Source organism: Pteropus vampyrus, unplaced genomic scaffold, assembly GCF_000151845.1.
Source record: "Pteropus vampyrus isolate Shadow unplaced genomic scaffold, Pvam_2.0 Scaffold109, whole genome shotgun sequence".
Lineage (NCBI taxonomy): Eukaryota > Metazoa > Chordata > Mammalia > Chiroptera > Pteropodidae > Pteropus > Pteropus vampyrus.
This window is the reverse complement of record NW_011888890.1, coordinates 6,459,454-6,473,971: the sequence shown is the minus strand read 5'-3', so window position 1 is coordinate 6,473,971 and position 14,518 is coordinate 6,459,454. Positions and strand designations below refer to the sequence as shown.

Sequence of the window (14,518 nt, the reverse complement as noted above, 5' to 3'; positions counted from 1 at the left end):
TTACAGTTGAAAAAATTTGATCCTTTTTTTCTCAGGAAATTGGGGAAAGGGTTTTCATTGCTAAATTTTAGTTTACCCAGCTCTAACCTTCACAAGTACCCAAGATAGTTTTTACCTTCTAGAGGTAATCAACATCAGATATATAAAAATACCTGAAAGAGAAGACAAATGTGAAACATTCGAGGAAGTAGAAAGGGAAAAATCAATTCCTTGCAATGAACAGAATAAGATGGAGAGATTTGCTTTACTTTCCCTTCTGTGGAAAATCTGGACACTTCTTTAAGCGTTCCTTCTTTGACTCTCCCTTGCAAGTGTCACCCTTGGACTCCAAGAAGCATTCTAAGTGTTTTAAAACTATGGTTCTTTCCAAAGATATGGCTAATTAACCTTATTTACTTTGCCATTTTCTTCATATTAGGTATGTATTTTACGTACAGTCATCTTTACTCAGAAAGAAGAGATGTCCTCAGAGTCTCTCCCATTAAAAAGAAGAAAATGTGAAGCACAGCATTATGATGATGAAAAAAGAGGCTTGTGGATTCCGCTGTAGTAAGCACAACACAGAGAGCATTCTGGTGGAAAAAAAAAAAAAACTAGTATCTGACAAAAATCCATGACATGAAATAATCGTCTTCATCCCCAAACTCTAAGACATATCAAAGCAGTCTGTGATTCTCACACATTATATTTTCGAACCATATACTCTGAACAATTTATTTCACCACAGCTGTGGATTTTATACAAGTTAAATTTATATTGTGTGAAACCTGATTATTTCCCTGTAAGGGTAATGAGAAACTGGAGATTAACTGCAATAGATTCAATCAAATTGAGAAACCAAAATTGTTAACCTAAATTACATCTATTTACTTCTATTTCTTTTCACTTCTGAGTTCCCAAAGAGCAGCAGATCCACAGGAGGGGGGCGATGTGAAATATGCTCTGCAGTTGTCTAGAATAACATTTTATAGACAGATGTCACTGTTCCCAGAGGTAACACCTACTTTAAACATCAGACACACTCAGAAAATTAAACATCTTCCCAAATCCAAAAGAGTATTCATTAATAGTACACCCATTATTTGGGCTTTGATGCCTTAAAGGAGGACCCTGATGAAAACAGAATACCTTTGGTAAAAATACAAATAATGCCCCAAATTCCTTTTTAAAAACTCAGGTCACATATACCTTACAGGGAGATAAAAGGCATAAGAATATAGTAAATCATTTAAAGGAAGTAAGAAAATTAAGAACTAGTCATATTTCAATTCATTTATTACAGAATTACTATTGCTAATTACTATGTCATATAAGTCATCACTTATAGTTTTGAAAACTTTCTAAAATACACGTGAATAATTGACTAATAGAATCATTTCTGAACCATCAGTATATCATTTTTCTTGAAAGAATGATAGAACCTTATTACATAGAAGGTATTAATTTATCTTGTTACATAAAAACAAAGTACAAAAAATTGAAAAAAATGATTTTATACCATTAAATAAAACAGTTGGGAAGAAACAATTGAGTATTAATAAAGATAATTGATATCTTTATAAATTAAATGTCATTTAGAATTTTAAAATAAGTATTAAGGTTGTCCTTTTAGAAAGCTACATTTTATTTTGCTTTGAAAGTTGCTCATTTTACTTCTAGATTAAAAAAAAATTACTGAAAGATTTAGTGTGAAAAGGGAACAGAATTCCTTTACAAACTTTAGGAGACAGTCCAGCTGCCTCCCATCAAAGGTGGCTACTTACTGCTGAAATATACATCTAAAATCACTAAAATGAACAGAACTAAAACTATACTTTATTGGGTGAATTTAAGAATTTTAAATTTCATTACTAAATAATACTTTAATTTTTTTAAAGCAAATTACCTTAAGGATCTTCCTACTTAAAATAGAAGACCAAAAAGAAACACAAGTAAATTTATAATTATGGTAATTTTGAAGTGGAGATGAGGATTGACATTAATTTGAGATATCTGCAACAATTGTAACAAAAATATCTGATTTCAATGGTAACAGTCATAATTGTTAGTATTACAGTAGTTGGTTGGCTATATTCATAATGGAAATACTAAATTTCGTTAGAGGTTAGTGAAAGTGAAGGTATAATTTCTTCTCTCACTCAAGTTCATGTTCCCCAGGTTAAGAAACCCAGAGAATAAGCATCTAGTTCACTGATGTTATCGATATTGCAAAGTTGGTTTCTTTGGCTGTTTTAACTGTATATCCTTCAAATCTTTTTTATTTTGTTCAGTGTATTCAAAGACTTAGTTTCTCAAATCTAACTAAAATAAAAGAAGTAGGAACCATAAGATATTTTAAAAGCATAAGACATAATTTTAAAATGATCTCTCAGGAGTTTCAAATGCCAAGATGCATTACCTGACGTAACCCAGGCAAAAGAATAGTATTCACGGCAGCAGTGCCTCTGGTGCTAAGGAAAAAAAAAAAGTAAAACTGCACTAAATCAAAACTCTTTAGATAATTTACTTCATCACTCAGCAAAAGTCTACCTAAAGAATACAAGTAAAACATATACACACAAGTAGTATCATCAGAACCCCAGAGCTTTTTATCAAAATAGTTGAATGAAAAGCAATAACACTTGTTCCAAACATATTCATTCACTATAGATGCATTGTATTTTACTCTATATGCTTTTCAAGAAACATTCTTATCCTGGTCCTAGCTTTTGATTCAATAAACAGGTTAACCTGAGTAGAATGAGTTGATCCCTAGTCAGCTGCACACACATGCCTACATTCACTCAAGAAACACTGATTTTGTGCCTAAAATGTGCCAGGCACAGGTCAACATTATAAAACATTTCCCAGCCTTTCTGCAAACAAATCTGTTACTACAGAATGTACCACATCTTATGGGTTTCTTTCAAAAGTTGAAGTAGCCATAACATCAATATGTAAATGTTTATCTGGAGGAAGAAACTTATATTTATTTAAATTTATGTACAAAGACAACAGTTACATTTTATTGTGCTCAAGTATTAAAGTGATTTAAAATAAAAACCATCTCCCCTTTTCCCCAACATTTTCTTCCTCTCATTTGTTTATTTTTGCTTTGAAATATTATGTTTTCCTGTGTTCAGATAATTTTTATTCTCTTCTTCTGGGTCTAAGTCATATGTTTTGATATGAACCTTTTCTCCAGGGCATTTTTTTTTTTTCCCCAACGTAATTCCAGGAAGCAGTGGTCACAGAATTAACTAAAGTGCCTGTTTAGAATGCAGATTCCCAGATTTCACTAAAGATCTGTTGAATCAGAAGCTTTGGTAATGGGCTGCTGAGCCTGCATTTTGATAGGTTCCTCAGATGATCCTCATGCACACTGAAGTTTGAGAACCACTGCTTTTGAGTCTAAAGTATTTCAGCTTTGGACAGAAAATTGCTATAATAAGAACTATTTAAATAAAAGCCACCATATAATATAGTTGTTTTTAGAACTGAGACAATGGCGCTTTTTCCTTATGCTTCTACAGTTTTTAAACATTCTAAATAGGAATTATTAACTATAATTAATCTCTCTTTGCTAAGGGTAGCTGGCATTTTAAATCTCCTCAACAGGTTACAGTCAATTCCATATGAAAATCAATTAGTAAAAAATATGCCTTGATTCATTAGATGCATGTGTATGTCCACAGTGTACTTTGTGGTATTCAACTGAACCACGGGGTCCTGTGAGAGAGATTGTGGTCTGGAGGTAAGAGCACTGTTTTTTTTTTTGAAATTCAGCTCCAATATTTACTTACTGAATGACTCTCTGAATTCCACTTAACTGCCCAAGGTTGTTGTGAAAAGCAAATGAAGTATGGTAAATTAAACCTTTCTAAGTTTTAAAGGAATATACAGAAGTAGGAAATTGATAACATGTTCCCTGGGTGCTTTGCTTTATTACATGATGGTTTACTGATTCATATTTTTTGAATGTAAGCTCTACAAGCACAGGAATGTCATGCCTTGTTCACTTTATACCCCAGAGCCTTGTACAGTAGCACAGAGTAGACACTCATAATTGCTTGTGCAGCCTGACTTTTTGGATTACTACCAGTACATCTAGAAGGGAAAAAAAAACCATTTTAAGAACTCTATCAGATTAGGTGATATTTCAATTATATCTGATTAATCTCAGAGTATCTCATGTTTAGAAGACATAGTTTTATTATTTTTTTTAACTTAAAGTATCTTAAGGACTACTTGCTTCTAGAATGTTTTAATTATTAAGGAGAACAATTTCTCAAGAAATTTCCATTATCTTCCCAAGTCCTAACATATATGTAGTTGGGTCTATGTTTAAGCATTATAGCTACTATTTTTCAGTGAAACATATAAAAGTGATAGCATTTCTATTACATTTTAGAATTTATAAAGCATATTGTTATGTTCTTTTAACCCTCACAACTACTGTGTGAGCTAAGTTATTCCTTTTATCTAAGAAATAAAACCAAAGTCAGGGAGTCATCACTGTCATTTTTATTCAGTTTTATGTCCAATAATTTAGCTGGATATTATTTCACAAGTTCCCTATGTTTGATAAGAATTGATCTTTCTAAATTACAATTTAAAAAAATTTTGTACTGTTTATGAAGATAAACATTACATGCAACTCACTACTTCATAAATACTATATATATCGTGTTTTTTTAAAAAAGACTTTAGAATTTCCAGAATCAGAATAAAGTATTTCCTTCCAGAAAATATAAAAGCATATTACCTTATTCAGGATCAGAGCAATGATGATACAGAGTTATACCTAACGATGATATGCTGTGAGGTGTTTTTCCACAAGAGTGGTGAAGGATGTGAACTGTTCCAGCCATATTCTGTCCCCTGGTTCCATCTGAAATTCCTGCAGCTAAGAATAGGCTAGTTGGGGTCAGAGATAGAAACTAACCAGGACCCTGCCTATAACTCTGGCTTTAAGAAAGGCCTCATCCTCAACCAAATGATCTGATTTCTAAAAGAGCAAGTTATTAAAATGTTTACCAGAAACCTAAAACTATGTTCAAAGTGACTTATTTCAAGACACTATTTGAGTCCTTAACAAAGCCTTACTCCTTATATAATTATATCATCAATATCTTTGGTTAAAATTATTTGGAGAAGTTAGCTCTGGCAATGAACTTCAAAAAAAGGTTATTACAGCCTATTAATTACCATGGAACCGCTGCATTACAAATAAAACACAAAGAAGATTTTAGGCACTTTAATGGATCTCAACATCCGTTCCAAATGTAAGCTTCTCAAATCAAGAATCAGAGTGTTTGGATACTTCTGAGACACATAACATGGCTTTAACCCCAGACATTAATTTGTTAGTATATCCCGGCATACTCTTTGCCTTGGCAACTTACGATTTCAAAAACAGAAGATGACTTGTAAAGAAACTTTTCCTTTTGTATATACTTTAGAACATCTGGTCTGAAAAAGCAGAGACTTCTGGTTTCTAGAGAACAAAGTGAAATATCCTAAGGGAATAAGTTAATTTTTACCTGAGGTCATAACATGTAACCAAGAAAAACAGTGTTATTATTCCAATGACCTATATCTTAGAATGTTGAGATTTTGGAACTTTTAGATTTTCAAATTTAGAATCTTATATTTTAGACTCTTTAGAGGCTCCCATGAATAGAAAAATCCTATAAATTTTATGCTCAAGATTGCTGAAGACAAAAAGGGGGACCTGGAGAAGAGAAGATAAAGGTGTATCTTATTACCTCCCTTTTGAATTATTCTGCTTTCCTGCTAAGGGGAGGAGAAGGGACAGAGTATGAATGGGAAGAGACTAGGCTAAATCAAAAAAGTCAGTCCAGGTTTAGAAGTTTGGGCTGATTCTTCATCCTTTCCTTGAGCATTAGTAAGCTGCCTGCTGGTTCAGGGGAAAGAATGCAGAGTGGTTCTTCGGTGCCCACTTCCTCTTCAGTGTCCTTGACTGCCATCCATGTTTGCAAACTGGCCCAGGAATCTAAAGTCCTTCAACCCATGAAGGACCTGTTCCCTTACACTGTAGCCCTTAAACTTCCTCATTCCAGAGGCTTGTTAACACAAGACACGGTTATTTCTTTCATCTGATTACAGCAATCTGTATTAAGCATATTAAACCATTTAAATGTGTACAGTAGTTTCAAGAGAGTGTTTCATCTAACTCATTGAGCCAATGAATAATATCCTATAGAAACTTCATGGGAAATAGATCATGATGCCACTGTCACCACTATAGTTTAGTTTTGGTAGCAAAACCTTCCCTGTGCCTTAAAAGTCACAAGCACAAAATTCAAGAGATTATTTTACTAGAATGTAGGGAGGATGAGATGATGTAGTCAATTTTCATAAAGAAAATCTTCAGATTGAACTCTAACCAAATATAAGAAAGTTCAAGTTCTCATTTCAGTTTCCACTGGCCTGAGTACCAAAGCAATGCCTCCTCTCTTGGCCTGCAAGGTTCAAGATGTCAGTTCATGACCCTTAACTTTCTGCATCATGTCTCAGTGATCCCAGACACAGATTCTGAAAAAGTCTTCCATTTGTATGGTTTTCCTTCCTCTTCCATCTGAGAATGCGGCTGGCTACTGCAAAACTGTTCACCAACCATACGCTCTGGTCCATATGGCTTTCTTCTTAAACTCGGGGAGAACTCTCAAGGATAGCAGGGTGGCTAAGGGGACAAAAAATAAAGTGCACTATTGTTTTTGGTGGAGCTGCATTTGAAACGGTCATTTAGATCAAAAAGGTGTCAGAAAAGAACTTGGCTTTTTCTCACTTGGCTAATCTTCAAGACTAACAATTCCCATCAAGGCTTAGGCAGAATTTTAATGGCAGAAAACCATTAATAAAGGCTTGGAAAAAGAGTTTTTAAAAAACATGTATTTTAAATGTTATCCTGCAACCAGTTAATGGGAAATTCTGCAGAATTGAAACAAAAACTGACTTTAGGGATGTTGGTGATTTTTTTCCCCCCTTAATCTAGGTGATTACATAGGTGTGTTCCCTTTGTAAAAATCTACTTATGTCTTGGGTACTTTTCTACAGGAAAATGATTTTTCTGTTAAATGTTTAACTAAAAGGTAAAAAAAAAAAACCCCAAAACTGATCCGATAATGAAGCTAGGTTCATGGGCTCAATGAAGCAAGCATAAATGTACTATAAACTATATCTGAACATATACCCACAAGTCCACAGCTTTATCTGTCATGGGTCCCTCAGGGATCAATTTAAAATAGGAAAGTTCTGTGTAATACCTCTAGGTAAATTAATAGATATCTTATTTTGGAATACTAATATAGATATATTGAGATGTTATTTAAAATATAAATGTGAAGGAATGTAGGTAAGTCAGAGTTATACAATTCTTGTTTGTATATATAATCAAGTGAACATGTACCTCTTTGACCCCAATAACTATTTTCCTCATTGTTATCAATTGTATGCGTATGGAGCAACCAGTGCTATTATGGACCCATGGCCATTAAAAATGAGTCCAAACACCCAACACAAATGGAGGAAATCCTAGCAGCAGGTCTTGAGGGATAGATCAGTGGAAACATGTTAGACCCTGGCTCTCATTCTCAGTGAGGTTCTGTGGTTGATCAGAATCCCCTTCACATACATGCCCTTCACATACATGGGGGTGAGAAGGACCAGAACTGACACATTAGGGAATTATTGCTTGCTTGGCAAGTAATATGTTTTACCATACTTAAAGTATGGTCATACTATGACTCCAGGCTGGAGATAGGCCCAATAGATGATCACAAGAGTTGGCCAACAGAAAACTTCCCAAGATGAGAATTTTCAGGGCAGTATCTGACAGCAAGTCAGGGGCGTCCACAGCAGTCACTGGTAGGATCCAAACCTCGACAGTTCCAAGACACAGATGACAGTACAAGCTGTCCTGGGCCACAGAGCCAACGCCTAAAAGACTTCTCAGATTTGAGTAAAAAAATCTACATAAATCTACATAAATCACAGACTTCCTCTGTTTGTAGATCCTACAGTCATAGTTTAACAAATCAATACAGGGATATTATAAAAAAACAAAAACCACTTAAATGCTTGAAAGCATGGGAAATGTCCAACTCCTTTGGCAAAACACTATGTAGCCATTAAAAATACTATTATGAAGCCAGTGTAGGAACAGCTTTAAATGCTTTAAAAATAATTGACATAAAAAAGTGTCTGCATTTTTTTCAATTATTTATGATTATAAATATGGTAAAAGAACACCCATACACAGAACGGGCAAAAACTTCTCAAGAAAAATATCAAAGTTGTCACTGGCCAATGGGACTCTGTATTCTCTTTTTTCTTTTAAGGAATTTTCAAATTTTAATTACAGTCATGTTTTACAATTATAACAAAACATTTTAAAACTAAATAAAAATTAAATTTAAAGGCACTGGAACAACTCTTTAAATCCACTTTCTAATTCGAAATGCTACATGGTGACAGCTTCAGATTATTTATCTACACTGAACCAAGATGCGTCCTTTCAGTAGCCAGCATACACTAGAGTGCTGTTCTGCAGCACAGACAAGAGTGGAAGGTTTTCACTTCTCTGGGACAGAAAGCATGGAAGTAATACCTTTTAAAAGATCCCTGGATTTTGCGGAGAGGGCTTCTTTAGGACTTTCCATGAGGTTGAGCAGCCAGTCAATGAACTAGGATGAAAAAAGAACAGTATCAGTGAAGACAACCCCAATATCAGTAAGAGATCAGTTAGACCCGTGGGCCTGCATACATGTATATCAGTGTAACAGTACCTAGGCAATACATGCCTGGGCTAGGGGAGTGGAGATGGGAAAGGGACTGGGCACAAGAGATGTTACAGACAGACACAGCTTCCATTCAGTCAAATGGCTCAGCAAAGTTAAACCACCTTCCCTTGCTAAACACCTTGAGTCCTGCTATAGGTTTTAAGAGTGACTGTAGGCATTGGCCCTGCGGGCGTCCTGTGTGTCATAAATATTCTCTCTCATTACTCTAAGAGGCCTAGGTACGTCAAGAATCTTGCCCAATTCTACCCCCAACGAATAACAGAGTTAAGATTGAACCCAAGTACACCTGGATGCAAAGCCTCACACTCTTTGCATCATGCTACCTTCCACCTGGGTCTGTGTACATCCCAGGCCTACGCTCCTAGGCTGGGCAGTAAATAGAGAAGCGCATCAGATATAAGCCCCTGTTTCTAAAATAAACTATGTTTCTATAGATAAGAACAGTTTATGAAAGTTAAAATGCAAGAAAAAAAGCATAAAATAATTTACTAGGTAGAGCTACCTGAGTTAACTGCAAATAAATCCTGAAAATGAGGTTGAAACTCACTGTACTCATGAATTTGATCTAGGATGCAGCCAAAATTGTTTTTGAATCAGATACAGGGCAATTTCATTAATGCCTGAATGCTGCCAATCTTGACTAATTTTAACTTTGGACACTGAAACTGGGTTAAAGGAAGAGTAAAATAGAAAAAGAATATTCTTAATTCCCTGCTGTAATTAAAAGAGTTTTTCTTAATTTCTTTTTCTCAATTTTGTTTTATAATATCCTACTGGTAAAGTACATAAACCAAGCACTAGAAATACACAATAGATGCAGGATGTCTACACTGTAGTCCAAAGTGAACATGGTATCCAAGGCCAGAAATAACATGAGGGGATACCACATTTAAATTTATTTTGATTTAAAATGAAACAGAAAACACAAAATTTGGGGCAATACTAATAATGTTTAGCAGGTTTAAGGAAACAAAGGTATTTTGAGACGCTGGGTGGAGCTGTGCATAGCTAAAGTGTGGGTCCACAGTTTATTTTTAAAGATTAGCGTTCCAGTTTTAAGAATAAGCCACATAAAGTGAGTTTTAAGCTTTCAACCTCACAAAAATCCAATTGTGATTAAATGGATTCAAACAACTATATTAAAATAAAGACAGGTCAGAGCCGTGTAATGAGAATTACAGGAAGCGCAATATTTTCATATGCTCTGAACACAGCTAATAGCCTGGGGAATGTTAATATCTAAAAACCAAAAGATTGGATTTTCCTGAGGGCAAGGGTGGTGACATTAGACCTTTACAAATTTACTCATGTATTTAGCACAAGCCAGGAGCACAATGGGCATCTGGAACATGGCTGTAGGATGAAATGAGCTATGGGGAACCTTAAATACGATATAAGAAAATGTACGCTCTGGACTCACATTTCCCCTCAAAAGATTTCCCTAACCTACCCCCAGGAATTGTTGAGCACCACCCCCCGCTCCTCATCACCACTGTATCCTTCTTTATCACACCATCTTGCAATCTTGAACTTGCCTCGCTATCTGTCCTCACTCTGAGATTCTAAGCTCTCAGAGGCTTACTCATCATTTCATCTCCAGGATCAAGAACATACGTGCCTTCAATAAATGAATGCAAGTATAAACTTTTATTTACACCTCACCCCCAACTGTAAACAAGTCGCTGCTGTTGTCATTGTCGTTGTTTTAATTAGCCCGAGGCTGGGCTAGCCTCAGTCTCTGAGGCTCTGCATCTGTCTGAGTTTTGGGGCAGAGTATGAAAGCCTGTGGTGCGATCCAAGTTTCACTGAACTCCCACTTCAACTCTACAGCAGAAATTGCTGAGGAGACAATGGCCACCTGTGCTGATAAGGAGGTGGCTGACAATCCCACCTTCTGGGCCTGTTCCTTCCATGGCTCTTTCTGCAGCAGGAGAAGCATGCTACTGGGAAGGAGAGTGAGAGTCTCCTGTAGAGTGACCCTGTGCATTGGACTCCTGCCAAGGAAGCTTGATGCTGGCACAGCTGGGCCATTTTCCTGATGCCATGGCAACCAACTGGCACTGAGGCCGAGGAGGAGAGGGGCATCATGGTCTGCCCATGCAACCACTGCTGTTGCAAATATCAGCAACAAGAAGTCCAAAGCCTGCAATGGAAACAGAAACAAGCCTAGGTCACATGTTTTAACAATTCAAAGTAATACATTCTCCACATACACAGCCCCATCATGATGCAATATTATCTTCCTCTTCTTGCAACCCCTCCTCTGGCCCATCCCCCCGACCCCAGACTACCCCAGAAGAGGAACTGGATTGAAGAACAAACTCTGTTTCTACACTTAATAAAAAGAGACTTTAGGGCTTTGGTAAGCTTTAGGGATCTTCTTCTAAGAAGACAGAGGGCCAACAGTTTCATTATTATTGCTCTAACATTTAAGGAGAAACAATTTAATTCCTAATCATACCGAGATCCAAATACTCTTCTGTCTTGGTGATTTCACAGAGATTAAAAAATTGAATGATATGGAGAGGGATATTTAGATTTACTATTATGTGGTTAAAACTGACTTAACAAAATATTTATAGTCTGAGTCTACTGAACAATAACAAATGATTCTCATGAATTTTAACAAATTTGTCTAGAATCTACTCATTTAGATTTTAGACTAAGCTAGACAATTGTAGAAATGGTAGTAATGGGCTATCTTTGAATTGTTGGATTATTGTGATTTAAATTACATTTCTTTCTGCTTATCTGTATTTTCTAGGTTTTAAAAGATTTTTGTAGAAAAGGCTAATAAAAACTTAGGAGATCAAAAAAAAAAGCAGATTATGCTAATTCAAAAAAAAAAAACTCACAAAGTACTCTTCGATTTCTTAAAACTCCTAATCTCACTAAAATTCCAAGAACACACATAACCCTTCAGAAAGGCAGGGAAGAATTTTAAAGAACATTCCATATTGTGCACATTTTACTCACACAGAAAACATGTAAAACATGCCTAGAGAAAAAAATTATATCCCTTAAAAATACAAAGTGGGCATCTAAGTCAAGAAAATGAGGAGTGAGAAAATGCTGTCATTATTTTATTTATTAATCTTTTTCTTTTTTAACTCACCCAATACCATATTTGGGGTCACAGGTCATTTTGAAGGTGTGCTGAAAACTCTAATATATGCACACATGCTTGTAAGTGTGCACATGTTGGCGCACACACAGATTACTTGCATACAGTCTAGGAATCTTTTCGAACCAGGTGTGAGGCCATATTCTGGGCCAGTGTGGAGGCCACAGCCCTGTACCCAACCTCCTTCATGGGATCAAGCCCAAATACATAGGGTTCCCTCTCCAGCTAGTATCCTTTGTGTGCTGCCTGTCAAGGAAAACACTCTGTTGAAAATATTTTTCAAAGATCAGCTCTGGGTATCTTCAATAGCCTGGTAAGAACATGTTTCCTTGTGACATCAGAGTTGTCACTATTGCTGTTCCCCCCCACTCCCACGCTCCCCCCCCAAAAAAAGGAAGGAAAGAAACCTATAGGCAGCAACATAGTCCTCTTTGGGGAGAATATAAATTCTGTATTTTAAGAAAGCTATAAATTACTTGTCTAGATTGTACCTCATCAAGAACCACATTCTGAACAGATGATGACTGGTAAGCAATATTTCTGATATAACCCATCAGTTCCAAGAGCCATTCCATTCTCTTCAACACACCTGAAACAAAAAGGACATTTTCCTATCAGATGATAGTTTTCCCTTTGAAATGTAAAACAGAGCAGTAACAAGCATCATAACTCAAGCACAACACCTGGTGAGGATTTCGTGAAATAATTTCAAGTCCTCACAATACCTAAGACTTGTGATTGCCCATGAAGGTTCTTTGACATTATTCACATCAGATAACCATATTTTGATCCTTATTTTCAAAAACTAATTTATTCTTCAAACCTATCCACCCACTAGTAATAAAATACATTTAATGGAGTTTCTCTCTCAACATTAAACACACTAGGATAAATCTGGCATGCCAACTCACCAGTAATGTTCAATCTTGGATTAGTTGTTTTTATAGTCCTTTGTTTAAATGTTCCCTCCTACTTTATGCCATAATTACAAGGAATACCTATCCCAAAGTCATAAAAAGAAAAATAAAAACCAGCTATTATATGGTAACTAGAGAATAAATACTAACATAGATTTTTCTTTTCTTTTTTTAAAATGAGGATTCCCATTACAGTTAAAACTGCTTGGAAAGGTTCTCAAAATTTAGTGAATGAGAGGAAAATGCGAACTAAATTTGAAGGCCAGCTAGTTAGAGCCAAAGGCAATGTCAAATTTAGTTCAATTTGCTTCATATATCTTCATGCCTAATTGGGAACACCTACTGAATTTATTTTCCTGATACATTTTCGATTTAGAGCTAAAGAAAATCTTGTTTTTTCATCACAGGTTCATTTTTCATAGGACAGACACTACTGCAGATATGAGAGAACAATCTCAATTGCCAAAGAGAAGGAGGAATCAAAATTTCCTATACAGTATTGAAAAGAAGATTACAGTTATATTTGTCAGTTTTCTCTCAGAACTTCAAAAATATAAGAGATAGAGAAAATGGGGCTCAGAAACAAGTAACTTGCCTAGGATCACAAGACACATCCAATCTGTTTAAGCCAGGTGCCATTCAGAACCTGCAGGTAAACTCAAGAAATTCTAAGCATATGACCGAAGGCATGGAAGGAGAAATGAAGGCATGCCCCTTTCAGATGATTATTAAAGCATAAATGTCTAAAATGGTCTAAAAGCTGCACATATGATTCATTAGCAGAGCTCCAGGCCTGGAATTTCTGGCTTGAGGGTGTAGTTTGGTCATCCAGATTTTATTCTTCTCACTCCTGAGAAGTTCTATAGAATAACTAATTTTACTGTTGCTGTTTTCTTTTTTTGTTTGTTAACTGACTATCCAAAAGGCATTTTCACAGAAACATCAGGCAGAATCAATGGACATCTTGTCTACTTGAAAAACTGAAAGATGCAGCAGAATCTACCTAATAAACGTGTTTATGTCCTCGAGAGCCAAATACAATATAAAAATCCTCGAAAGAATTCGCTCCCCTCCCCAAGAGTGAATTTTTTGGGCTGTAACTGCTCATTGTCATCTACAGTGCTCCTCATTTGGGGTAACAAGGCCTCATCTGTGTCAAGAACCACTAAACCAGTTTTTAAGTTGTAGAAACAATTACGACTTAAAAGGGATGGTGGGCAGATCTTTTTGTTCCTGCCGTTGGCCCCAGGCCGGCCTCACCTGTGTTGGCATGGCTCACAATCCGTGCCTGGTATAAGCTGTGCAGTATCTTCCAGGCCAGCGTGGCTTTTTCTTGGTGCTGCATAGCCACGCGGAGCACATCAGTCAAGCCCACCAAGGGGAACCGCCCTTGAGAGACCAAGTACAGTCTGACAAAGGTGGCCTTTTCTATGTTGTTCTGCAAAAAAGCAAATTGTTCAGTTACTATTAAATTAACTGAAGTCATTACAGAACCCCAGGGCAAGGGCAAAACAGAGAAGGTGAGTCTGAGGTTGATTATTATTCCAAATGCTAAAATTGTTTATTTTCTACGGTGTGTGACCCATCTGCCTGTGTGTTCTATTAAAATGTACATGCAGCTAGAGGGTTGTAATGTCATCTGCTGTCTCTTCATAAAAATCATAAATGACTTC

The 14,518-nt window shown here is 36.1% G+C and overlaps 1 protein-coding gene across 3 annotated transcripts in view; it reads right to left on the bottom strand.

Moving 5' to 3' along the window:
- Positions 1–3,745: 3,745 nt before the first annotated feature.
- The window catches only part of FOCAD (focadhesin), a 270,313-nt gene continuing 259,540 nt past the window's right edge, over positions 3,746–14,518 (bottom strand). The window contains exons 40-44 of one of the 3 annotated variants that reach the window (XM_023533725.1): positions 14,106–14,283; positions 12,420–12,517; positions 10,696–10,947; positions 8,612–8,687; positions 3,746–6,685 (exon numbers count right to left, since the gene is read on the bottom strand). In XM_023533725.1, coding sequence (XP_023389493.1) covers positions 6,612–6,685; positions 8,612–8,687; positions 10,696–10,947; positions 12,420–12,517; positions 14,106–14,283 — 678 coding nt within the window. In that variant the 3' untranslated portion in view covers positions 3,746–6,611. The remainder of the gene's footprint in view (positions 6,686–8,611; positions 8,688–10,695; positions 10,948–12,419; positions 12,518–14,105; positions 14,284–14,518) is intronic. The other 2 variants (XM_023533727.1, XM_023533726.1) reach the window with 2 other exon arrangements.